Raw genomic sequence first — 27,346 nt, 5'->3', positions numbered from 1 at the left:
CAAGAGTCAAGTTTTGGAGTCAGCTACATCTGGGTTCAAATCCTGGCTCATCTGGCACTAGCTCAGTAACTCCCAGAAAGTCACTTAGCTTAGGAGTGATCCTGGATTCCTTTTTTTTCCTCCCCTTAACCCTTACATCCAATCCATTATTAATCTGTTTGGCTCTATGATGTACTTTCAAACCATTGCATGGGTCAACTGTTGCCTCCTCAGAAAGGACTTCCCGGGAACCCCTGTCAGAAGTAGCTCTGGTCTGACATTCTTTTTGAGATCTCCTTGTGCATCCTCCTCCTGGCATTTAGCACAGTCAAAAATTATTTATTTTTTTACTCTTTCTTGAGACACAGTCTCACTTTGTCACCCAGTCTGGAATGCAGTGGCTGGAACACAGCTCACTGCAGCCTTGACCTCCCAGGCTCAAGTGATTCTCCCACTTCAGCCTCCTGAGTAGCTGGGACTACTATATATGTGTGTGTGTGTGTGTGTGTGTGTGTGTGTGTGTATTTTTTTCTAAAGATGGGGTCTTGCCATGTTGCCCAGGCTGGTCTCAAACTCCTGGGCTCAAGCGATCTTCCTGCCTTGGCGTCCCAAAGAGCTGGGATTACAGGCGTGAGCCACTGTACCTGGCCTTATTTATTTACTTATTTCTGTCTTTGTCCTCCACCACTAGGATGTAAGTCCCTCTACAGCAAGAATCCTGTAGTCTTGTTCACTTATGGGCCCCCAGAGTCTTCTAGAATAACACTTGGAAGATAATTAGCTCTCAAAATATTTGTTGAATTCATGGAAGAATAAATAAATGAGTGAATGAATGATTTCTTTTGAAACAAGGTCTCACTTTGTCACCCAGGCTGGAGTGCAGTGATCATGGCTCACTGCGGCCTCAACCTCCTGGGCTCAAGTGATCCTCCCACCTCAGCCTCCCAAGTAGCTGGGACAATAAGCACATGCCACCATGCCTGGCTAATTTTTGTATTTTTTGTAGATAGGAGGTTTCATCACATTGCCTAGGCTGGTCTCAAACTGCTGAGCTCAAGCAATCTGCCTGCCTTGGCCTCCCAAAGTTCTGGGATTATAGGTGTGAGCCATCATGCCTGGCCAAATGAATTAATTTCTCTAAGCTTCAATTTCCTCATCTGTAAGATGAAAAGAATAATAGTACCTACCATATAAGGTTGTTTTGAGGATGAAATGAGGTAATACATGTATAAAATAATAATAGTAAACACTTGGATAGAGCTTACTGTGTGCCAGGAACTGCTTTAAGCCTTGTAAAATATTACCCCCATTTTACAAGTGAGGAAACAGAAGCAAAGAGACATTAAATGGCTTATGCAAGGTCAAACACCTCATAAGTGGCAGAGCAAATTTAGGCCTGGGCCTTCCAGATCAGAATCCATATTCATAACCACACTCCACTCTGGAACTCTTTTCATAGGGACTGACCCTTAGCAAGTGCACAATGAATGTGGGTTGTTTGAAGCCATATTCTTTTCCTTTTTTTTTCTTTTTTTTAGAGATAGGGTCTTGCTATGTTATCCAGGCTAGAATGCAGTGGTGTAATAATGGCTCACTGCAGCCTCAACCTCCTGGGCTCAAGCAATTCTCCTGCCTCAGTTTCCCAAGTAGCTGGAACAACAGGTGGGCACCACCACACCTGGCTAATTTGAAAAATTGTTTTTGGTAGAGAGGGGGTCTGGTACTGTTACCCAGGATGGTCTTGAACTCCTGGCCTCAAGAGATCCTCCTGCCTCAGCCTGCCAAAGTGCTGGGATTACAGGCGTGAGCCACTGTGCCTGGCCTGAAGCCATTTCTGTGTTTCTATGTCAAGACTTGCTGAACAGCTGTATATTTTCCAAATCACCACAAAACCCAGATCCCAGTTCTTAACTCCCTCTGGATTTTCCCAAGGCTTTTGCCCTTTCCTGGAAGCAGGACTAGGGACTATTTGTGGGTTCCTCATTCCATCAGGGCTGGAGGAACACAAGGGTTCAAGGTCTAGCACCATGGACAGTGCCCCCACTTGCCTTCCCCATCTCTTTTCTCCTTAAGGGTCCTAAATTATTTTGACTAAGCTTCTGAGCCAACTACAAACCACTTCATCCTACCCTTTCTTAGCTTCTGTGTAACATTATGTAGGATAAGGCACACGGGAGGAAACTTTCTGCTTTCCATCCCCTTTAGTTAATAACATCCTTGGTGAGTACACTGGAAAGCTCACTGTTTCAGGGGAAAGAGAGGAGCTTTCTTCTGTATAGAGCACCAGTTTCTGACACCACAGTGTCTTCTGGTGACATTGCCCCTCCTCAGTATCATTTATCCCCATGGTATAAACCTATTCCCTTACCACATTAAGAAAAAAACTAAGGCAAATACTCTAGAGGCCTTGATATCCCATGAGATTTGTTAAGAAAAGTACACCCAGCTGGGCACAATGGCTCACACCGTAATCCCAGCACTTTGGGAGGCTGAGGTGCGTGGACTGCTTGAGCCCAGGAGTTCAAGACTAGCCTGGGCAACATAGTGAGACCCCCATAGCTATAAAAATTATAAAAATTAGCTGGGCATGGCAGTGGGCACCCGTAGTCCCAGCTACTCAGGAGACTGAGGTGGGAGAATTGCTTGAGCCTGGGAGCTCCAGGCTGCAGTGAGCTGTAATCATCCCACTGCACTCCAGCCTGGGTGACAGAGTGAGACCCACCTAAAAAAAAGAAAAAGTACCGCAGGCCAGGTGTGGTGGCTCACACCTGTAATCTCAACACTCTGGGAGGCCAAGGTGGGAGGATCACAAGGTCAAGAGATCGAGACCATCCTGGCCAACATGGTGAAACCCCATCTCTACTAAAAATACAAAAATTAGCCGGGCATGGTGGTGCATGCCTGTAGTCCCAGCTACTTGGGAGGCTGAGGCATGAGAATCACTTGAACCCAAGAGGCAGAGGTTGCAGTGAGCCGAGATCGTGCCACTGCACTCCAGCCTGGCAACAGAGTGAGACTTCGTCAAAAAAAAAAAAAAATCCAAAAAGGATTTCACTGGGCCAAAGTTACCCAACCCCAACCACTGAGCTCAAACACTAAAGTAAGGGAGAAACTTTCACATGAGACTTCAGAGAACTGCTCTGGAACCACACAACCTTAGCCTAGTTGGTTTCAAAAAAATATAGTTGAGGCAAGATCCCAGTTGAGTCTCCACTCAATTTGGCCTGGGATACCTATAGGACTTGCCCATTGAACCAATGTTGAGAAACAGCATAGAGTCACTAGATGCCTAGATAGAGATGCCTCAGTCTCATCACTAGGAAAGGACTCTATGGCCAGGCATGGTGGCTCATGCCTGTAATCCCAGAATTTAGGGAGGTCAAGGCAGGAGGATCTCTTGAGGCCAGGAGTTTGAGATCAGCCTGGGTAACATAGTGAGACCCTGTCTTTATAACAACTTTAAAAAAATAGCCAGGTGTGGTAGTGCATGCCTGTAGTCTCAGCTACTTGGGAGGCTGAGGCAAAAGGATCCCTTCAGCCCAGGAGTCTGAGGCTGCAGTGAGCTATGATCATGTCACTGTACTCCAGCCTAGGTGACAAAGTGAGACCCTGTCTTTAAAAAAATGCAAAAAAGGCCGGGCATGGTGGCTCACGCCTGTAATCCCAGCACTTTGGGAGGCCAAGGTGGGCAGATCACAAGGTCAGGAGATCGAGACCATCCTGGCTAACATGGTGAAACCCCGTCTCTACTAAAAGTGCAAAAAATTAGCGGGGCATGGTGATGGGCGCCTGTAGTCCCAGCTACTCAGGAGGCTGAGGCAGGAGAATGGCGTGAACCCAGGAGGCAGAGCTTGCAGTGAGCCAAGATCGTGCCACTGCACTCCAGCCTGGGCAACAGTGCAAGACTCAGTCTCAAAAAAATGCAAAAAAAAAAAAAAAGGACTGGGCATGTTGGCTCACACCTGCAATCTCAGCACTTTGAGAGGCCAAGGCAGGAGGATAGCTTGAGGCCAGGAGTTCAAGACCAGCCTGGGCAACATAGCAAGACTGCATCTCTATTTTTTCAAAAAATTAGCCAGGCATCATGGCACATACTTGTAGCCCCAGCCACTCAGGAGGCTGAGGTGGGAGGATTGCTCGAGCCCAGTAGTTCAAGGTTACAGTGAGCTATGACCACACCACTGCACTCCAACCTGAATGACAGAATGAGACTCTGTCTTAGAAAAAGAGAGAAAGGACTGTAGTCACATTCTCTTGAGGCTTCTAATAATATGTTTAGAACAATTCATATGCTCTGAGACTCATATACTGATGACCTCTTCCCCCAGCTGTGTTCTCACCTGGGAAGAGGATGCGGCTGACCATCCCAGGGAACACCATTATGAAGAGGGGCAGCACCTTCAGGTACGCAGCCATCAGAGCACCTGCTTTTGCATGGGACAGGTTCTTGGCAGCCAGAGTCCGCTGGACAATCACCTGGAAAAGATCAAGGGGGTTGGAAACTGGGAATGCTGATATAGTTTGGCTGTGTCCCCACCCAAATCTCATCTTGAATTGTAGCTCCCATAATTCCCACGTGTTGTGGGAGGGAGCCAGTGGGAGATAATTGAATCATGGGGGCAGTTTCCTCCATACTGTTCTCATGGTAGTAGTGAATATGTCTCACAAGATCTGATGGTTTTATAAGGGGAAACCCCTTTCACTTGACTCTCATTCTCTCTTTGCCTGCTGCCATCCATGTAAGACATGACTTGCTCCTCTTTGCCTTCTGCCATGATTGTGAGGCCTCCCCAGCCATGTGGAACCTGTGAGTCCATTCAACCTCTTTATAAATTACCCAGTCTCGCATATGTCTTTATCAGCAGCGTGAGAACGGACTGTATTAAAAGGCTTTCTCTTAAGGCAAACAGGGGGTGTGTTGCCTCTTGGTAGTTGTAGGAGACTTAGGATCTTGGTTTGCCAAGCTTCTGTTTGAAGAAACATCTCTTTCCTATGCTCAGTCCCCGTGGTCTAATTTGGGTAGTTAAGACACCCACCCCATTCCCTCCTTACTCTTTTATCCAGGGGTTATGCCTTGCCAATTAGAGTCCTCCACAGAATTATTTCACCTCTCTGACTACCATGATCCATGAAGGAAAAGCATGTCCCCAAGGCAATCCAACCACAGCTCTCCATGGAACTTCTTCCTTAAAAAGGCAAAGGAGGCTGGGTGCAATGGCTCACGCTTGTAATCCCAGCACTTTGGGAGGCCGAAGCAGGAGGATTGCTTGGGCCCAGGAGTTTGAGACCAGCCTGGCCAACATGGTGAAACTCTATCTCTATAAAAAATACAAAAATTAGCTGGGTGCATTGGCGCACACTTGTAATCCCAGCTACTTGGGAGGCTGAGACAGGAGAATCACTTGAACCTGGGAGGTGGAGGTTGCAGTGAGCCAAGCACCACTGCACTTCAGCCTGGGCGATAGAGTGAGACCCTGTCTCAAAAAAAAAAAAAAAAAAAAAAAAAGCAAAGGAAAGAGGTTTCCTAACTCCTGGTGCCTCCTTTGCAATTCCTAACTGTGAAGGTGGTGTAGAGCTGCTGGCTGCATCTCTGCCATGATACGGGAAGGCCTCTTTGAAACTAAGTAATCACAGAGGAAAGAAAAGCAGGAAATGGAGAGAAAGGCAATGTGTGATGATGTAATATCAGAGACAGGCAGTCTGGGTTCAAATACTACCTCCCCACTTCCCGCCTATCTGACCTTGGGCAAGCAACCTCACCTCTCTTGGCCTCTGATTCCTCATCTGTGATATGAGCATAGTACCAGCCCAGTTTTGACAATTAGAGAATTGAAAGTACTTAGAATACTTAGAATATGACACATAGTAACTGCTTCATAAATATTAGTTGCTTCCATTGCCATTAGCCACCTCTGGAGTCCCTGTCATGTAAATTTTTAAAAATGCCTTTTTTTTTTAAGAGATGGGGTCTCACTCTGTTGCCCAGGCTGAAATGCAATGATGTGATCATAGCTCACTGTAGCCCCAAAGTCCTGGGCTCAAATGATCCTCCTGCCTCAGTCTTTCACGTAGCTGAGACAACAGGCATGAGCAACCATGTCAAGCTAATTTTTAAAATTTTTACTTAGAGATGGGGTCTTGCTGTATTGCTATATTGAGGAGGCTGGTCTTGAACCCCTGACCTCAAACAGTTCTCCTGTCTCAGCCTCCTAAGTAGCAATGTCACCACGCTTGTCTACATTTTATGTTTATTTTTATTTTTCGTAGAGGCAGACTCTCACTATGTTACCCAGGCTGGTCTCCAACTCCTGACGTCAAACAACCCTCCTGCCTCAGCCTCCCAAAGTGCTGCGATTATAGGCGTGAGCCACCACGCCCAAGAAAAAAGAGCCTTTTTATCCTTAAACAATTTTTTCCACACAAACAACTAAACGAGTCCTCACTAAATCATCAAAGAACCCTTAATGAGAAGAGTGTAGTGAGGTAAGACTTGCTGCAAACCCCATACCACAGCCCCAATAATTATTTTAGATTTCACAGCACATTTTGATGGGGAGAGAGATGTCACCTTGGGCAGTATTTCATCTGCAGAATCCATGGGACTAAACCTTGTCAGAGACAGTTGCCCGAAGGCATCAATATGCTCAAGGACAATGTGAAATATGCAGTTTTTGTTAATGACCTAACTGCATTAGCAGTGACACAAACCGGGCTTGGTGGACACGTTTCAAGGACAGGTACTCATTCCCACTGGACACAACACATTCAGCCAGTCAGAATTCAAAAAAGCTCTGGTCACAAGCTGGCCATCCAACTGAGGGGTCCCTTCCCTCCCCTACCTTCCCCTCCCCTCCCCTCCTTTTCCCTTCCTTCCCTTCCCCTCCCCTCTCCTGTCTTCTCCTTTCTTCTTTCCTCTCCTCTCCTTTCCTACATTTTTTTCTTTTCTTTTCCTTTCTTTTTTGAGATGGAGTCTTGCTTTGTCATCCAGGTTGGAGTACAGTGCTGAGATCTCTGCTCACTGCAGCCTCCACCTCCTGGGTTCAAACAATTCTCCTGCATCAGCCTCCCAAGTAGCTGGGATTACAGGATCCTGCCACCATGCCCTGCTAATTTTTGTGTTTTTAGTAGAGATGGGGTTTCACCATGTTGGCCAGGCTGGTCTCAAACTCCTGACCTCAAGTGATCCACCCACCTCAGCCTCCTAACTTGCTGGGATTACAGGCATGAGCTGCCACACCCGGCCGGGTCTGTTTTCTGTAACCATCAGATCCTAAAAGGGAGAGTAGTCAGATGGTTCTTTTTTTTTTTTCTTTTTTTTTTTTTTCTGAGGCAGGGTCTCACTCTATCACCCAGATTGGAGTGCAGTGGTGCAATCATGGCTGACTGACTGCAGCCTTGAACTCCAGAGCTAAAGTGATCCTCCCACCTCAGCATCCTAAGTAGCTGGGACCACAGGCATACACCACCACACCCAGCTATTAATATTTTTTAAATTTTTTTGTAGAGATGAGGTCTTGCTATGTTACCCACTGGTTTCAAATCCCTGGGCTCAAGCAATCGTCTTCACTCAGCCTCCCAAAGTGCGGGGATTACATGTATGAGCCACTGTGCCCAGCCAAGTGGTTCCGTTTTTTTTTGTTTTTTTGTTTTTTTGAGACGGAGTCTCGCTCTGTTACCCAGGCTGGAGTGCAGTGGTGTGATCTGGGCTCACTGCAAGCTCCATCTCCCGGGTTCAGCTATTCTCCTGCCTCAGCCTCCCAAGTAGCTGGGACTACAGGCGCCCGCCAGCATGCTCAATTAATTTTTTGTATTTTTAGTAGAGACGGGGTTTCACCGTGTTAGCCAGGATGGTCTTGATCTCCTGACCTCGTGATCCGCCCACCTCGGCCTCCCAAAGTGCTGGGATTACCGGTGTGAGCCACTGTGCCCGGCCAAGTGGTTCTTAGTAAGTAACATCTCAGTTGCGGGGGAAAAAGTGAGCTAAGAGGAATGAAAATGCAACCTGAATATGTGGGGAGGAGGGGCCATGATTAGCTATGTCAGCCATCTGTTACGGCATCTGTCATCTAGCCACCTTATCTTTCCTTGCTTTTTCCACAATAATCATGTATAAATTTTCCCTTCTTTGGGGTGGGAAAGAGGAAGGAGAGCTGTCATGATGGAGCACGGTGACCAGGGAGCAGGCGTCTGCACAGAAATGCAGCTGGGGGTGGGTTCCCAGAATTGAGAGCATCCAATAGGTGCTGTACAATGAGTGAATGGAGCGATTTAAAGTGCAGACAGACTTAGGTGTGAATCCCCCCACCAGCTCTTTGTGAGTTTGGATGAGTTCCTTAACCTTTCCAGGCTCAGCTCTCTCATCTGTAAAATGGGGATGATAACTGTGCTTGCTTTTCAGGTGTCTAGCAGCTCTTTAGCAAAGACAGCAGTCGTGATTATTGGCATTGTCATCATCACTGCTATTGTTAGATGAAACCAGAGAAAGAAGTTCCAACAGGTCAACGAAATAGAAATAGATGAGAGTAGGATTAGATAGTGGAAACTGGATCAGAGAGCTGTAGGTCAGAAGTTCAGAAATCTGGCTGGGCACGGTGGCTCATGCCTGTAATCCCAGCAGTTTGGGAGGCCAAGGTGGGTGGATCACTTGAGGTCAGGAGTTCGAGACTAGCCTGGCCAACATAGCGAAACCCTATCTCTACAAAAAATACCAAAAATTAGCTGGGCATAGTGGTGCACGCCTATAGTCCCAGCTACTCAGGAGGCTGAGGCATGAGAATTGCTGGAACCCAGGAGGCAGAAGTTGCAGTCAGCCGAGATTGCACTACTCTACTCCAGCCTGGGAAACAGAGCGAGACTCTGTCTCAAAACTAATAATAATAATAATAAATAATAAAAATAATAAAAAAGAAGTTCAGAAACCTGTAAACAGTAAACATTGGTTCAATAAAGGAAGGAGGAAGATGGTCTTGGGGGAATACCTCGGCAGGGGAAATTGTCTCTGGCTGGTTTTTACAAATGGCTTTTTCCCGGTGGCAGAATGGGTCAACTGTCTTTTTTTGTTTCGTTTTGTTTGTTTTTGAGACAGAGTGTTGCTGTTGCCCAGGCTGGAATTACAGGCATGAGTCACTGTGCCCGGCATAATTAATTAATTAATTAATTAATTAATTTTTTGAGATAGAGTCTCACTTTGCTGCCCAGGCTGGAGTGCAATGGCATGATCTCAGCTCACTGCAAACTCCACCTTCTGGGTTCAAGTGATTCTCTTGCCTCAGCCTCCTGAGTAGCTGGGATTACAGGTGCCTGCCACCACACCTGGCTTTTTTTTTTTTTTTTTTTTTTTTGTATTTTTATTAGAGACAGGGTTTTGCCATGTTGGCCAGGCTGGTCTCAAACTCCTGACCTCAGGTGATCCACCCGCCTTGACCTCCCAAACTGTTGGGATTACAGGCATGAGCCACCGCACCCAGCCGGGTCTGTTAAATTTAAAGCCCATGATGTTAGCCTGGATCAATCCTGTTTCTCAAGGTCTCTCCTACCTGAGATTTGCTAAGGAGGAGAAGGGGGTCTCTCTCTTAAAGGGGCAGTACATGTGCATTGCTCTCATCACTGCCTTGGTCCTTAGCTCTCCGCTCAAAGGAGGGCTGGCCTGTGGATGAGACCTGGGTTTCATTCTCTGAAGTCTCCTGCATCAAATCAATGTCCAACGCCATGATTATTGCTTTAATTAAACTCTCATCAGCCCTCACTATGCAGTATAACTCCCCAAGTGGTACATTGATCTCTGATGTTTCATGTACCAGAAAAATAATATTTGAACACGTGATATATTCACTCAGTTTAAAACCCGAGAAAATATAACATGCAGTAAATTGGCTCTCATTCATCCTTCCCACCTGCCCTGCCTCCCTGCCCACAGGTATCCACTCTTCTTAGTTTTGTATACATCCATCCAGAGTTTATGGACATATAAGCAAATGCAAATATTGATTCTATTCTCCTTTTTTTTTTTTAACACAAAAGGGCTTCTTGTACACATGGATCTGCTTTCTGATTTTTTCCTTTCTCTTTTCACACCAGTTATGTATCTGCCTCGCTCTGGGTGTTCCTTCTGCTGCAAAGTCTTCCTCCAAAAATCACAGGAAGCTCTTGCTCTTCTACAAAGTCTTTGGTCAAAGGTCACTTCTCAATGATACCTCCCCTCAGCACCCTACATTATTTGAGACAGGATCTTACTGTCTCAAGCCTGTTGCCCAGGCTGAAGTGCAGTGGTGCGATCTCAACTCATTGCAGCTTTGACCTCCTGGGTTCCAGCGATCCTCCCACCTCAGCCTCCCAAGTAGCTGGGACTCCAGCTGCACACCACCATGCCTGGATAATTTTTACTTTTTTTTTTTTTTTTTTAGAGATGGCCTCACTATGTTTCCCAGGTTGGTCTCAAACTCCTGGGCTCAAGTGAGCCTCCTGCCTGAGCATCCTAAAGTGTGTGAGCCACCTGTCACCCCATTTGGAATTGCACTCCCACACTCTCAATCTCCTTGACCTCACTCTACTTTTTAAAATGATATTTATCAAATTTTAACATCTCACATAATTTATTTATTATCTCCGTCTACTCCCATTAGAAGAAGGGAAGCTCCACAAGGGCAGAGAGCTTTGTTTGATTTATTAGCTCCTGATTTTAAGTGCCCAGAAGAGTGCCTGGTATGTAGAGGACACCCAGTGTGTATTTGTTGAACAAATGATGTCCAATAGGAGTTTTACCCCCATTTAAAAGGTATCATCTCCTTTGCTTACTGGATATTCCCAGACATTAAGCAAAGTATATTAGGCCAGCTGCAGTGGATCACACCTATAATCCCAGCACTTTGGGAGGCTGAGGTGGGAGTATCACTTGAACTCAGGAGTCTGAGAGCAGCCTGGTCAATGTAGTGAGACCTGCATCTCTACTAAAAAATAATAATAATAATAAATAGCTGGGCATGGTGGCATGTGCCTGTAGTCCCAGCTACTCAGGAGGCTGACATGGGAGGATCTCTTGAGCCAAGGAGATGAAGGCTGCCGTGAGCTATGATCGTGCCTCTGCCTTCCAGCCTGGGTGATAGAGTGAGACCCTGTCTCAGAAAAAAAAAAAAAAAAAAAAAAAAAAAAGGCAGAGTGTGTTGAGTTTCCCCTTTGCAAATATCAGCAGCTTTGGATTTGTCATTCACATTCATGAGCAAGAAATAAAATAGCATGTAGAGCAACGGAAAGGAGGAAGTAGTCAAGGAAGCAGGGAAAACACAAATGAGAGAAGAGATGGAGGAAGAAAAAAGCACCAACTTCAGCCACCCTAAGGAAAGAAGCAAAGAGAAGGAAAAAGCTTGCTCAGGCCACTGTCCTGTACCTGATCCGTGCACCAGTACCAGAGGGATGGGATGGACATTCCAAATAGGACCCCCGGCCACGGGAGATCAGATGTCAGTGGATCTCGGAAAATATGGAAGGCATCTTCCCGGGGCAGCCCACAGCTGCTGTTCTCGCTCCGGTTGCTAGCCAGGGCCAAGAAGTACTTCTCCTTCAGGCCTTCCATCCCACCAACCGCGACGAAACCTAGAATTCAGAGAAAGCCTATTTTCCGGGAACTCAGATTGGTCCATGGCAAGTGATGAGGAGATGGCTGGAGATTGGTGAAATTCTAGTAGGACCAGAGCCACCAAAAAGTGTTAATCCCCTTAAGGGTTCTTAACCTCCTCCCCACTTTTTTTTAACTTAAAAAAAAATTAATATTAGAGTTTTATTGGACTATAATTGACCTAACCATAAATTGCAAAATATTTGAAGTGTAAAAGTTGATGTTTGACATCAGTATTCACCCATGAAACCTCCGCCACAAAGTAATGAATGTATCTATCCAAGTTTCTTTTCTTTCTTTCTTTTTCTTTTCTTTTCTTTTTTTTTTTTTTTTTTTTTTTTTTTTTGAGATGAAATCTTGCTCTGTCACCCAGGCTGGAGTGCGGTGATGTGATCTCGGCTCACTGCCACCTCCACCTCCCAGGTTCAAGCGATTCTTCTGCCTCAGCCTCCCGAGTAGCTGGGATTACAGGCGTGTGCCACCATGCCTGGCTAATTTTTGTACTTTTAGTAGAGACGGGGTTTCACCATATTGGCCAGGCTGGTCTCGAACTCCTGACCTCAAGTGATACTCCTGGCCATTGTCCCAGGCCATTGTATGTTCTTTAAGCCCATTGAATTCCCCTAAAAATAATTTACTACCTCCCTAAAATCATCTACACTTGTCCATCTCCTTTTCCCTTAAGAAGTACGGTATAGAAACATCTGTAAGACATTAGGATATTGAGAAATCACTCTTTAATTCTCCCCTGTGCATGCTAATAAATTTGTATGCCATTTCTCCTATCAATCTGCCTCTTGTCGGTTGATTTTCCAGTGAGATTTCCAGTCTTCCCTTCGCTCCTACAATTGCTTCTCAGAATAGTACTTCTAAATAATGCAAAAATACATAGGATTGCAAAGAAATCAAATATATTGAACCATTAAAATATTAAAAATGTGACATAGTAATTTATTTATTTGTTCCATTAAATTGTAAGACTGGCCAGGCACAGTGGCTCACACCTGTAATCCCAGCATTTTGGGAGGCTGAGGCGGGCGAATCACCTGAGGTCAGGAGTTCGAGACCAACCTGGCCCACGTGGGGAAACCCCGTCTCTACTAAAAATACAAAAATTAGCCAGGCATGGTGGTGGGCGCCTGTAATCCCAGCTACTCAGGAGGCTGAGGCAGGCGAATCTCTCCAGGAGGTGGAGGTTGCAGTGAGGCGAGATTGAGCCACTGCATTCCAGCCTGGGCGACAGAGCGAGACTCCATCTCAAAAAAAAAAAAAAAAAGAAAAGAAAAGAAAAGAAAAATTGGAGTGTAGTACTACAATCATAGCCCACTGTAACCTTGAACTCCTGGGCTCAAGCTATCCTCCTGCCTCAGCCTCCAGAGTAGTTAAGACTACAGGCATGTACCACCACATCCAGTGACTTTTTAAGTTTTTTGTAGAGATGGATCTCACTATGTTGCCCAGGCTGGTCTTGAACTCCTAGGCTCAAGCGATTCTCCTGCCTCAGCCTCCCAAAGTGCTGGGATTACAGGCGTGAGCCACCGCATGTGGCTTATATTTTGTTTCTTTTCTCATTCCTAATTATGCTGTTTTCTCTTTTTTTCTTGGTTTGATTTGCAACTGCATTTTATGGTTCTTTTCAAAGAAATAGATATTGGGCCGGGCCAGGTGGCTCATGCCTGTAATCCCAGCACTTTGGGAGGCCGACGCGGGTGGATCACCTGAGGTCAGGAATTCAAAACCAGCCTGGTCCACATGGGGAAACCCTGTCTACTAAAAATAGAAAAGTTAACCAGGCATGGTGGTGCATGCCTGTAGTCCCAGTTACTTGGGAGGCTGAGGCAGGAGAATCGCTTGAACCCAGGAGGTGGAGGTTGCAGTGAGCCAAGATCATGCCACTGCATGCCAGCCTGGGCAACAGAGCCAGACTCCGTCTCAAAAAAAAAAAAAAGGCCAGGTGCAGTGGCTCACTCCTGTAATCCCAGCACTTTGGGAGGCTGAGGTGGGCAGATCACTTGAGGTCAGGAGTTTGAGACCAGCCTGGCCAACATGGTGAAACCCCGTCTCTACTAAAAATACAAAAATAAGCTGGATGCAGTGGCGCGTGCCTGTAGTCCCAGCTACTCGGGAGGCTGAGGCAGGAGAATTGCTTGAACCCGAGAGGTGGAGGTTGCAGTGAGCCGAGATCGTGCCACTGCACTGTAGCTTGGCGACAGAGCGAGAGTCCATCTCAAAAAAAAAAAAAAAAAAAGAAATAGATACTGGAGTAACTGGAGTAACCAATAATGTAGTTTTCTTTTTTCTAAATCACTAAATTGGGCTTTCATATTTATTAATATAAATGTTTTTATAGAGGTACAGCTTTGACTGTATTAAGTATGAAATGTAATGTTCTCATTTTTTTCTGCATAGTCTGTAATTGCCGCTTTTATTTCCTCTGTGACCCAGGCACTATTTAGAAGATGGCTTTTAAACTTCTAAGTAATTAGATTTTTTAAAAATTTACACTTTTCCTAATGAGTTTAATTTTTGGGGTTTATATGAATAAGATAATATAATCTGAACAATGTTTTTATATATATTTTTGTAAAAAATTTTTTTCAATGATTAATTTTTGTGGGTGATTCCATGAATGCTGGAAAAAGATACATTCATGATTAGGAGAATGCTTATTCATTTGTAGAATTTATATCTTCTAAATCCTTATTATGTTCTTGTTCTGTTAAAGTATTTTAGTACTATTTTGGTTTCTGTCAATTTATAACAACTTCTGCTTTGTGTATCTTGTTGCAATGTTATTTAATAAGCAAAGGTTATATCTTTATTATGAATTTTCTATTTTCAATATAAAATTACTTATCCCCCTCTTTATTGCTTTTTGCCTTATGTTATACTTTGTTTTATATGTGCCACTTGCAAATTATATCAAGTTACATTTTCTTAACCCAAACTATAAATCTTGAGTTTTGTTGAGAAAATAAATAATATGTAGCTAGGGAAAAGAAAAACAGAACAAATAGCCACACAGATTGATAACTGCTTATAAGAAGCCTTGTCTTTCAATAGGGAATTTTATTCCATTTACTTGTATTGTAATAACTGGTATTTTTACTATTACTTTGCATTCTCTTTTATTCTTTCCCTTTGGTTGTGATTTCTTATTATTCTCTTTTAAGAAAAAAAAACTTATACACACACATATTTCCTACAAAAAGGGTGAGATTTATATGAGTGTCTGCTTGGAGTTCAGTATTTCTTCTTCACGATGTTTTTCTTCCTATTTGATGGGAAATCTAGCATACTATCTCTCCCAGCATTTTAAAGTTTTTGTTAGTAAAATAGGGGGTTTTAGATCCAATTTTTATTAAATTGTTATATTCTTTATGTAACATTTGCCTTGACCAGACAATTTTTCAGATCTGTAACGATTTTAACTGGATCATTATTTACTACCATTTTCTCTTGAGTCACAATACCAACTCTCGATTTTGTTTTGTTTCTTTCTTGTATCTTCAAGACAGGCACGTAGGTCCTCCCTTTACTAAGTCCTTGCATAGTTCAGAATATTTCTGCAGCCCTGGCAAACAGAAAACTTGGCTGGGTATCTGATCCTTACTTAGGATACAACTTTTCCCATAAAACACATCTGTAGCCCTTGCTCCACTATCTTTTGGCATTTTATTGTTATGAAGGAGGGGAATGAGACCAGTTTGTTATTATTTTTAGCTCACTACATTTTTTCTGTCTGGATTCTTTTTTCTTATATACAGAGTCTCACTCTGTCACCCAGGCTGGAGTGCAGTGGTGCAATCATAGCTCACTGCAGCCTCGAGCGCCTGGGCTCAAGTGATCCTCCTGCCTCAACTTCCTCAACCTCCCTGATCCTCCAGTCCCCACCTGAGACCACAGGTGTGCACCACCACACCCAGCTAATTTTCCATTTTTCATAGAGTGGGGTCTTGCTTTGTTGTCCAGGCTGGTCTCAAACTACTGGCCTCAAATGATCTTCCCACCTCTCTGTCTGTATCCTTTAGTATTTAAAAACTATTCTTATACTTCATATTTTTTTCATAATGCTTCTACCTGGAGATCTCGTTCATTGATTTTGCCTGAGACACAGCAAACCCTTTACCCCTAGTTAGATATATCATCCTCCTTCTAAGAAAAATTTTCTTTTGTGATTAATGATTTACTTTGTTCCATTTTTTTCTGACCTTTTTTCTAAGAACAAATATTTCTCAAAAAACAAAAACAGAAAAAAAGAAAAAGAATAAACATTTCTCAAATGGTATATCTCTGCTGTCTTCTATATTTGTCATCTTTTCTTTTATAATTTTATTATTTATCCCTTTTCTCTGCATTTTATTAGAACTCCTATTTGTTTTCAGCCAGGCATGGTGGCTCACGCCTGTAATCCCAGTACTTTGGGAGGCCGAGGCGGGCAGATGACAAGGTCAAGAGATGGAGACCATCCTGGTGAACATGGTGAAACCCCATCTCTACTAAAAATACAAAAATTAGCTGGGCATGGTGGTGTGTGTCTGTAGTCCCAGCTACTTGGGAGGCTGAGGCAGGAGAATCACTTGAACACGGGAGGTGGAGGTTGCAGTGAGCCAAGATCATGCTACTGCACTCCAGCCTGGGTGACAGAGCGAGACTCAAAAAAAAAAAAAAAAAAAAAGAACTCCTATTTGTTTCATCCTGGGTTTGATTTTCTTTAGCATTTGTTCTGCTATTTACATCCTCCAGTGAGGAATTTAATTCTGCTAATTTATTTAGAAAATTTATTGTAATCTTCTCTAATCTTTTTCCTTTTTATCTGCTTCTACTCTCCTTTCATCTCAGTTTGTCCTCTACTTCTATCTTTCATATATGTTTCATAGAGTTCAGGATTCCAAGCATGGCACTCTCTTGATATTTTCTTCTGAGTCCTAAAATATATATATAAATTTCAGCACTATATATATTATATATATATATAAAATTTTCAGCACTATATTCTGCCATCTTCAGGATTATGATCCCTTTTGCTTTTCTGTGTTTCCTATATTAGTTTTCATAGCCTTTTTTTTTTTTTGAGACAGGTTCTCGCTCTGTTGCCCAGGCTGGAGTGCAGTGGTACAATCTCGGCTCACTGCAGCCTCAACCTGCCAGGCTCAAGCCATCCCCCTACCTCAGCCTGTCAGGTAGCTGGGACTACAGGCACATGCCACCAAACCCGGGTAAGTTTAGGTTTATTTTTTGTAGACACAGTCTCACTATGTTGCTCAGGCTGGTCTCAAACTCCTGAGCTCAAGCGATCCTCTTGCTTTGGCCTCCCAAAGTGCTGGGATTACAGGTGTGAGCCACCATGGTCGGCCTTTGTTGTAGTCTTTAAGGCTTAATGAATGGCTTACCTCTAAAAGATAGAAACCTGTGAAGAGTAATGTTCCCCCCCTTAACAATAATAAGAAGTTGGCTAATCTACAAAATTATAGCTTCCCTTGAACCTATCAGAGAGCTGAGGCCATAGAGCAACCAACTGGCCTGAGATCTCAGAAAACACAGGAGCTTCCAAAGAGACATGACCATTGGCAGCAAAACAAAGAAAGACAGGATCACCATACAAGCTGGTACGAAGAATTGGGTGAATATTTTGAAATGAATTGCTAAAGTCTAGGTGTGGGCTAGTGCTAGAGTTTAAAGCTTCTGTAGGCTGGATGCAGTGGCTCACACCTATAATTTCAGCACTTTGGGAGGCCGAGGCAGTTGATTGTTTGAGCCCAGGAGTTTGAAACCAGCCTGGGCAACATGGCGAAACTCCATCTATTTAAAAAAATGAAAAAAATTAGCCAGGCATGGTGGTGCACACCTGTGGGCCCAGCTACTTGGGAGGCTGAGGCGGGAGGATTGCTTGAGCCCAGGAGACAGAGGTTGCAGTGAGCCAAGATTGTGTCACTGCACTTCAGCCTGGGTGGCAGAGTGATACCCTGTCTCGAAACAAACAAACATCAACAAAAACCCCTGTAAGGAAAAGCTGTCTGTTCACATTCTTTTATTTATTCATTCAGTTATTTTTCCATATTAGTATAGAAAGAGATTAATTTTTACTTAAAAAAAAAAAAACAGTGCCAGGTGGGGTGGCTTTGGGAGGCTGAGGCAGGAGGATCACTTGAGGCCAGGAGTTTGAGATCAGCCTGGGCAACACAGTGAGACTCTATCTCTACAAAAAAGCAAAATAAAAAAACAATTATCTGGACATCGTGGCCTATATCGATAGTCCCAGCTACTAAGGAGGCTGAGGTGGGAGAGTCACTTGAGCCCAGGGGCTCAAGGCTGCAGTGAGCTATGATCACACCACTGCACTCTAGCCTGACTGACAGAGCAAGACCCTGTCTCAAAACAAAAAACAAAAACAAAAACAGTAAGTTTCCACAATAAGCACATTTCTCTTCTAGCTAAAATAACTGTGCCTCAAGCAAAGCACCTGTGACAAAAATTCCCCAGTAGTATGCTCTTTGACAGCTGGGTTTGCCATTCACAGTTGAGAGCAGATATCCCTGCTGGAGAGAGGTGCTGTCATCCACCCAAGTGACCCGGGGACCCCACTTACTGTAGCCCATCAAGGTGAGCGCTCCTATAAGCATGATCAGCGTCTGCAGCGCATCCGTGTAGATCACAGCAGCCAGGCCACCTGGTGGGATGAGCACGGAGGTGAGGGTCAGGGAGTCTAATGAGAAGGGGTTACTCTGGGTCACCAAGGGAATCTGAAAGGCCAGGACGTGATGGGAGATTTCTTAGTGCTGATTGATTGCAAAGATGGCCACGATCACTCCTCCCTGTGTGCACGCCCATTTTGCAATGTGACTTTGCTGCTCCTTTCATGTTGAGGTGAAGTTGATTACTCTACTTCTCACATGGGCTTGGCCACGTGACTTGCTTTGACCAATAGAATGTGGAGGAAGTGGTATGGGCCTCAAGGAGCCCTGCAACTTCTGCACTTACTCTCCTGTTGCCCTGAGACCATTTGCTTTAAGAAGCCGGGTCTAACCTAATGAAGGAAGAGGGCCCCCAAGAAGGGGAAGCCCAGTCGACAGCCCAAGCTAACACCAGCCATGTGAGTGAGGCCATCCTCTTCCAGCCAGGTGAGACCAGCAAATATCCACCCAGGTAACTCGTGGACGTGTGGGGAATAATAAACCATTGGTTTTTCAAGCCCCTCAATTTGTGGGTGGTTTTTTAACACAGCAATCTTTAACTGATATAGGAAGTGGTGCTTAGGCCACAGTCCCCAAGCTCTGAACACCTTTATTTATTTATTATTTATTTATTTTTTTATTTTTTAGAGCCAGGGTTTCACTCTGTCAACCCAGGCTGGAGTGTAGTGGCACGATCATAGCTCGCTGCAGCCTAGACTTCCCGGGCCCAAGTGATTGTCCTGTCTCAGTCCCCCAAGTAGCTAGGACTATAAGCACGAGCCACCATGCCCGGCTAATTTTTAACTTTTTTCTAGAGATGGAGTCTTGCTATGTTGCCCAGGGTGGGCTCAAACTCCTGGCTTCAAACAGTCCTCCTGCCTCGGCCTCCCAAGGTGCTGGGATTACGGGTGTAAGCAACTACACCCAGCCAACACCTTTATTTTTAAGACTGGATAAAGGATGTGAGTATTAGGTATTCAGAGGCCCCCTAGACTTCCTGGAGAGGATCATGATGGTGCCTCAGAGGATTCTTGTTGAGTTTGCCACCTGCAAAAATCTTCGAAATGGGCTGGGAAAGGTGGCTTATGCCTGTAATCCCAGCACTTTGGGAGGCTGAGGCAGCTGGATCACCTGAGGTTAGGGGTTCAAGACCAGCCTGGCCAACATGGTGAAACCCTGTCCCTACTAAAAATACAAAAATTAGCCAGGTATGGTGGGGCACGCCTGTAATCCCAGCCACTCGGGAGGCCGAGACAGGAGAATCACTTGAGCCCAGGAGGTGGAGGTTGCAGTGAGCCAAGATTGCACCACTGCACTCCAGCCTGGGCAATGGAGCAAGACTCCGTCTCAAAAAAATAAATAAATACATACATAAAAATTCGTAATGATGATCCTGGTAGCAAATCCATCAGCATCTGGAAAGAGCAATCTTTCCAGTCTCTTCCTTAGACCTCTGTTCTTCCTCCTTCCCTGAGGAGAAGGGACACTTATCCAATAGAAACGTGTCTACTAGAGGGCACAGTCACTGTACAATTTAAAAACCCTGTGCCCGTGGGTGAGGTGCTCTCTGGGATCCCTCCTTCCTTGCCAGCAGGAACAGGGCTCTCTCATAAAGGGGAGGAGACCTGGCTTTGATTCTGGCCTCAGTTCCCTGCCGTTCACGCATGCAGTGAGTCAGCCTGAGTGTGGTGAGGTCCTGGTGTTGGGTACCACTTAACCCCACCATCCTTTCTATACTAACAGTGATGAGAATCTCTCTTATGCCAGGCACTGTGGGGAGCATTTTGTTCAGTCTTTCACCAAATAGCCAGTGAGCTCCCCACCGAGTTCTACACGGTAGGGATGCAGAGGCCAACAAAATGGCATGTTCCCTGCCCTCATAGAGCCTACGGTCTAATGGGGAACACAGACCTCCAAACAAGGAACACCAACATTCATCAGCTATGGCAGCCTGCCCTCCCCTTTTCCCCTGCCCCAGGCACATGGCTTCTGCTAGTTCTGAGAACTCAGGAAGGTCTTTCTGTATCAGGGGACTTTGTATATGTTAGATTTTGTCAATTTTCTGTTTAAAGCATCCAATAGTATTCCATGGCACTTAGAACAAATGCTAGGCTCATTTTGTTTCCTTCAAAGCTCTGGTCCCTGCCCTTTTCTCCAATCCCACTCTTACCACCAGGGTTGCTGCTTAGCACAGTGCCAGGGGGTGCCATTTTCACTCTGGTTGGTGTGAATGGCACCCCCTGGAGTGGAATAGGGCACAGCCTACATAACCATTTGCTCAAGCAGGTTCTCATCTCAGAGTCTTTACTGCAGCCCTTCCCTCAGCCTGGAGTTCTCCTCCCCTGCAATGCTCGTGGGTGTTATTTAAACTTGGTTGAGATACGAAAAAATGCTCATCATCACTAATCACCAGAAAAATGCAAATCACAGGCCGGGCACAGTGGTTCACATCTGTAATCCCAGCATTTTGGGAGGCTGATGCAGGCAGATCACTTGAGACCAGGAGTTCAAGACCAGCCTAACCAACACAGTGAAACCCTTTCTCTACCATAAAATACAAACGTTAGCCAGGCATAGTGACTGGCACCTGTAGTCTCAGCTACTTGGGAGGCTGAGGCAGGAGAATCACTTGAACCTGGGAGATGGAGGTTGCAGTGTGCCAAGATTGCACCATTGCACTCCAGCCTGGGTGACAGAGGGAGACCCTGTCTCAAAAAAAGAAAAACAAACAAACAAACAAAAACAAATCACTACCACAATGAGTTATCATCTCACACCAGTCAGAACAGCTTTTTTTTTTTTTAATTTGAGTCTCGCTCTGTTGCCCAGGCTGGAGTGCAGTGGCACGATCTCGGCTCACTGCAGCCTCTGCCTCCAGGGTTCAAGTGATTCTCCTCCCTCAGCCTCCCAGGTAGCTGGGATTACAGGTGCCCGCCACCACAGCCGGCTAATTTTTTTGTATTTTTAGTAGAGACAGAGTTTCTCCATATTGGCCAGGCTGGTCTTGAACTCCTGACCTCAGTTGATCCTCCTGCCTTGGCCTCCCAAAGTCCTGGGATTACAGGTGTGAGCCACTGCGCCCGGCCAGAACAGCTTTAAACTTAAAAACAGTTAAGAAGTCAAAAGATAACCGATGTTGGCGAGGTTGTGGAGAAAAGGAAATGCTGATGCACTGTTGGTGGGAGTGTGATATGGTTTGGCTCTGTGTCCCCACCCAAATCTCATGTTGAATTGTAATCCCTGCGTGTTGGGGGAGGGTCCTGGTGGGAGGTGATTGGATCATGGGGGTGATTTTAATGATTCAACACCATCCCCAGTGCTGTCTGGTGATAGAGTTCTCATGAGAATCGGTTGTTTAAAAGTGTGTAGCACTAGGCCAGGCACAGTGGCTCATGCCTGTAATCCCAGCACTTTGGGAGGCCGAAGCGGGCAGATCACCTGAGGATGGGAGTTCGAGACCAGCCTGACCAACATGGAGAAAACCTGTCTCTACTAAAAACACAAAATTAGCTGGGCATGGTGGCAGGCGCCTGTAATCCCAGCTACTTGGGAGGCTGAGGCAGGAGAATTGCTTGAACCCAGGAGGTGGAGGTTGCGGTGAGCTGAGATTGCAACATTGTACTCCAGCCGTGAAAGTGTAAGTCTCCATCTCAAACAGAAAAGAAAAGAAAAAAGTATGTAGCACCTCCCGCTTCACTCTCTCCAGCTGCATCGTGGTAGGACGTGCTTACTTCCCGTTTGCCCTCCACCATGACTGTAAGTTTCCTGAGGCCTCCTAGCCATGCTTCCCGTTAAGCCTGTGGAACTGTGAGTCAATTAAACCTCTTTTTTTTCCATAAATTATCCAGTCTCGGGTAGTTCTTTATAGCAGTGTGAGAATGGACTAATACGGAGTGTAAATTAGTTCAGCCACTGTGGAGAGAGAACTGAGAATTGAACTATGATTTGACCAGCAATCCCACTACTGGGTATGTACCCAAAGGAAAATAAGTCATCCTACCAAAAAGACACATGCCCTCATATGTTCATCACAATACTATGCACAATAGCAAAGACATGGAATTGACACCAGTGCCCATCAACAGTGGATTGGATAAAGAAAATATGGTACAGATATACCATGAAATACTACACAGCCATTAAAAAGGACAAAATCATAACCTTTGCAGCACATGAATGCAGCTGGAGGCCCTTATCCTAAGTGAATTAATGCAGGAACAGAAAACCACTCACTTATTTGTTTATTTTCTTTTTCTTTGAGACGGGGTCTTGCTCTGTTGCCCAGGCTGGAGCGCAGTGGTGCGATCTCCACTCACTGCAACCTTGCAACCTCCGCCTCCTGTGTTCAAGAGATTCTCCTGCCTCAGCCTTCCACATAGCTGGGATTACAGGCACCCGCCACCAAACTCTACTAATTTTTGTATTTTTAGTGGAGAAGGGGTTTCACCATGTTGGCCAGGATGGTCTGGAACTCCTGACCTCAGATGATCTTCCCACCTCGGCTTCCCAAAGTGCTGGGATTACAGGAGTGAGCCATCATGCCTGGCCCACATGTTCTCACTTATAAGTGGAAACTGATTAAACATTGGGTACTCATGGACTTGAATAAGGGAACTGGGGACTACTAGAGGAGGGAGAGAGAGAGGGGGACACCGGTTGAAAAACTACCTATTGGGTACTATGCTCACTACCTGGGCTAATGGATCCATTCGTATCCCAGACCTCGGCATCATGCACTATACCCATTAACAAACCTGCGTGTACCTCCTGAATCTAAAATAAAAGTCGAAGGCGAAAAAAAAATTGGTTGAGATATATCACCTTAGAGAGGCCTTACCTGAATATTCTATGTAAAAAAAAAAAACAAAAAAAAAACCTGCCCTCCATCTCTTCACCCTAATTAATTTTTCCTTATAGCACTTCTCAGGTTATAATAATATACACTGACATATTTATTTATTTATTTATTTTTGAGACAGAGTCCCATTCTGTTGCCCAGGCTAGAGTGCAGTGGTGTGATCTTGGCTCGCTGCAACCTCCGCCTCCTAGGTTCAAGTGATTCTCTTGCCTCAGCCTCCCGAGTAGCTGGGATTACAGGCATGTGCCATCACACCCAGCTAATTTTTCTGTATTTTTAGTAGTGACAGGGTTTCGCCATGTTGGCTAGGCTGGTCTAGAACTCCTCATCTCAGGTGATCCACCCGCCCCGGCCTCTCAAAGTGTTGGGATTACAGACGTGAGCCACCACACCTGTCCTAACATTATTTATTGATTTCCCTGTTCATTGTCTCCCATCCTCAATAAGTTCCTCTGGAGTAGAGATATTTGTCTTGTTTACGTCTGTGCCTCACTCCCTGGCATGATGTCTGGCACACAGTAGGAAATGTATATCCGTATACACACACCTGTATATGTAAATACATGATATATAGATACAAAGTACATAATATAGAGATACCAGTGTGTTTGTGTCTGTGCACACACAGGCACACACAGACACAAACAGACACACACATATATATGGAATGAGTTATATTACGCCAAGAGGAGGCAGAGAAGGGTGAAAATAGAGTGGAAGATGAGATAATGAATATTTAAAAACAGGTACTTCTCAAGGCCCTACTGCATGCCAGGCACTCTTCTAGGATACAGGTAGGAGGGGGAGAGATGAGGTTACCTGCCCTCAGGCTCCAGGATTGCAGTAGTTTATTATCCAGCCTTGTAATTGTGCCTGTGAGTGCACATGGCTCAGCAGTTAGTAGGTGCTCAAGAAATAGTTCTCAGATACATGAATGGGAAAAAACGTTATGCCATTGTGGTGCATTTTAAAAATGCTTTATCTTTTTTTATTCTGAGATGGAGTCTCACTCTGTCACCCAGTCTGGAGGGCAATGACACCATCTTGGCTCATTGCAACGTCCGCCCCACCGGGGTTCAAGCAATTTTCCTGCCTCAGCCTCCTGAGTAGCTAGAATTACAGGAGTCTGCCAGCACGCCCGGCTAATTTTTTTTATTATTTTGTTGTGAGCTGGTGTCTCGCTCTGTCACCCAGGCTGGAGTGCAGTGGCGCGATCTCAGCTCACTGCAACCTCCGCCTCCCGGGTTCAGGTGATTCTCCTGCCTCAGCCTCCTGAGTAGCTGGGATTTCAGGCACGGGCCATCACGCCTGGCTAATGTTTGTATTTTTAGTAGAGATGGGGTTTTGCCATGTTGGTCAGGCTGGTCTTGAACTCCTGACCTCGTGATCCACCCACCTCGGCCTCCCAAAGTGCAGGGAATACAGGCGTGAGCCACCGCGCCTGGCCTAATTTTTGTATTTTTAGTAGAGATGGGGTTTTGCCATGTTGGCCAGGCTGGTCTGGAATTCCTGACCTCAAGTGATCCACCTGCCTTGGCTTCCCAAAGTGCTGGGATTACAGGCATGAGCCACCGCGCCCAACCTAAAATGCTTTATCTTATCAGGTAACCCCCTTCCTTTGGATAATGGTCAGGAGAAATCTTTTTATCTAGGGTAAAGGAGTGACATTTAATGAATAAATGGGTCTTAGCACAATGGAACATCAGAAGATGGGTAAGGAGAAGGTAGAGTGGCCCACAGCCCCTGCCCACTGCCTCTGCTAGGTGTTACCCTTCGTTCAGTCTTACCAGCAACCGTGTATACAGCAGTGATGGCCAGCAGCCCAACTATGGCCAGGTACAGATCCAGGTGCAAAGACTGCTGGATGAAGATGGCACCTGCATACATGTCTACCTGTGAAGAAAGGAGGTTGATGGATGAACAAATGAATTAATGAAAAAATGAATGAATGAATGAATGAATGGACATTTGCAGCACAGGTTCACTGGGATCAGGGCCTAGCCTAGATGCTGACAAACACAGAAGAGTCATACATCATCCCTTCTTAATCCATTTCATCCCAGATCAGGGGTCTTAAACTGGAGCCCTGTGGGCCCTGGGCTGATGCAGCAGCCTCCTCAATGGTCTTCCTGCTTCTGCTTTTGGTCCTTTCCCACTCCATCTTCCACACTGTAACCTTCATTAAATACCATAATGATCACATCATCCTTCTCCTCCCCACTCAAACTCTTAAGTGACTCCCCCATTGCCCCTAAGATAAAGGCTAAATAAATGAGGCTAAATACTCATTTCGTACTCCCAGACCTCTACAGACTCTGAAATACCCTCCGTTTCTCAACAAATCGTGTGTACCTAGGCCTCCCAGATTTCACTTGTGCTGGTGCTTCCGTCTGGAGGGCCAGTCCCCTTTCTCTACCGTAAGTTCCTCCTGGGATGTAACTTCACCTAGAAGGCTTCCCACATCTGCAGCTTCCCACCAGACTGCAAGTGAACGTTCTAGAAAGGAGCCTGTGTGTCTGTCCTGCAGTCTGGAGCTGGTGTAGATTCACTTATTGTTGCTTGGATTGAATGGAACCCCTTCTGCTCCCCCATACCCCTTCCCATAGAACAAGCTCCTCCCTCCTCCCTGGCTGGAAGCGAAGGCAGCTTCCGCTGAGGGGCACATGTCTGGAGGTTGCAATACACCTGTTCTTTGCCACTTCCTAGGAGATCTGCCCATCCATAGGTCAGGGTGGGGCAGTGCAATCAGCCATTAGCACATCTGATAAACAGCTGATCAGCATCTAATTCAAGGAGGAAGAGAACAGTCCTATCCAAGGATTGGCAGGGTTCTTGGAGTCCCATTGATCAACCCACACCATCCTGAGATGTTGACAAAGAAGCTTTGGCAGGAGTAGGAGAGAAAGTCCTTCCCTCCTTTCCTCTACCTTTTCTCCCAATTTCTTCTTCTTTTTTTTTTTTTTTTTTTGACACAGTCTCGCTCTTTCACCCAGGCTGGAGTACAGTGGCATGATCTTGGCTCACTGCAACCTCCGCCTCCCGGGCTCAAGCAATTCTCCTGCCTCAGCCTCCCGAATAGCTGGGACTACAGGCATGTGCCATCACGCCTGGCTAATTTTCCTATTTTCTGGTAGAGATAGGGTTTCGCCATGTTGGCCAGACTGGCCTCGAACTCCTGACCTCAAGTGATACACCCGCCTCAGCCTCCCAAAGTGCTGAGATTACAGGCATAAGCCACTGCACCCAACCGTTTTCTCCCAATTTCCTCTGTCCACGCTTACTTCCCCCCATCCCATCTTCCTCTAATCTCCCTGCAGCCTATGAAAGAGGAGGAGAAAGGGGATAGCAAGGAGACACTCCCGAGCAATGATCTGTGCCTTATCTTCTCCCCATGCTGCATGGGTGAGGCCAGGCTGTGTCCCTGCCTTACCGAGATCTTGGTGAAGATGTAGATAAATAGGTAGAGTACAGCCAGGATGATGGGGATTCTGATGCCACCGAAGCGCTTCCGTAGGTATTCTGGCATCGTGGTGACCTGAGGGCCAGAGCTGAGATTTCACCACCAGCACTTGACATCCCCACACAAGCCCTTCCCATCTGCTCCTGCCCCCACAACTGAGAGCGCAGATGGTCTTCTTGGGATTCTCAACCTGATACTTAAGAAGGGAGGAGAGGAGCCCAGCGCAGTTGGTTCCCATCACTTTGGGAAACTGAGGCAAGAGGATCACTTGAGTGCAAGAGTTTGGGACCAGCCTGGGCAACATGGTGAAACCCCATTTCTACAAAAAATACAAATTTAGTCATGCGTGGTGGCAGGCACCTGTAGTCCCAGCTACTCAGGTGGCTGAGGTGGAAGGATCACTTGAGCCTGAGCCCAGGAGGTCGTGGGTGCAGTGAGCCATGATCGTGCCATTGCACTCTAGCCTAAGTGACAGGGAGACCCTGCCTCAAGAAACATACATATGGTAGATGAAAATAAATTCTAGGCGGATAATAGATTTAATTGTGAGGCCATGCACGATGGCTCACACCTGTAATCCTAGCACTTTAGGAGGCCAAGGTGGGAGAACTGCTTGAGCCCAGGAGTTCAAGACCAGCCTGGGCAATATCTCTATTGCTACAGTAAGACCCCATCTCTATTTTTTTTTTTTTAAAGACATATAACCTAATAGAAAAATGGACAAAAGTCCTAGACAAGTTACTTCCTCAAAGAGGAAATCCAAA

At 45.5% G+C, this 27,346-nt stretch overlaps 1 protein-coding gene across 1 annotated transcript in view; it reads right to left on the bottom strand.

Moving 5' to 3' along the window:
- Positions 1-27,346, bottom strand: part of SLC5A11 (solute carrier family 5 member 11) — a 51,700-nt gene that overhangs the window by 9,051 nt on the left and 15,303 nt on the right. The window contains 4 exon segments of the mRNA XM_063717810.1: positions 4,320-4,455; positions 18,180-18,260; positions 24,910-25,015; positions 26,553-26,657. Coding sequence (XP_063573880.1) covers positions 4,320-4,455; positions 18,180-18,260; positions 24,910-25,015; positions 26,553-26,657 — 428 coding nt within the window.

This window comes from Pongo abelii, chromosome 18 (assembly GCF_028885655.2).
Source record: "Pongo abelii isolate AG06213 chromosome 18, NHGRI_mPonAbe1-v2.0_pri, whole genome shotgun sequence".
Lineage (NCBI taxonomy): Eukaryota > Metazoa > Chordata > Mammalia > Primates > Hominidae > Pongo > Pongo abelii.
The sequence above is the reverse complement of the archived record's forward strand: the minus strand, read 5'-3'. Positions and strand labels throughout refer to the sequence as shown.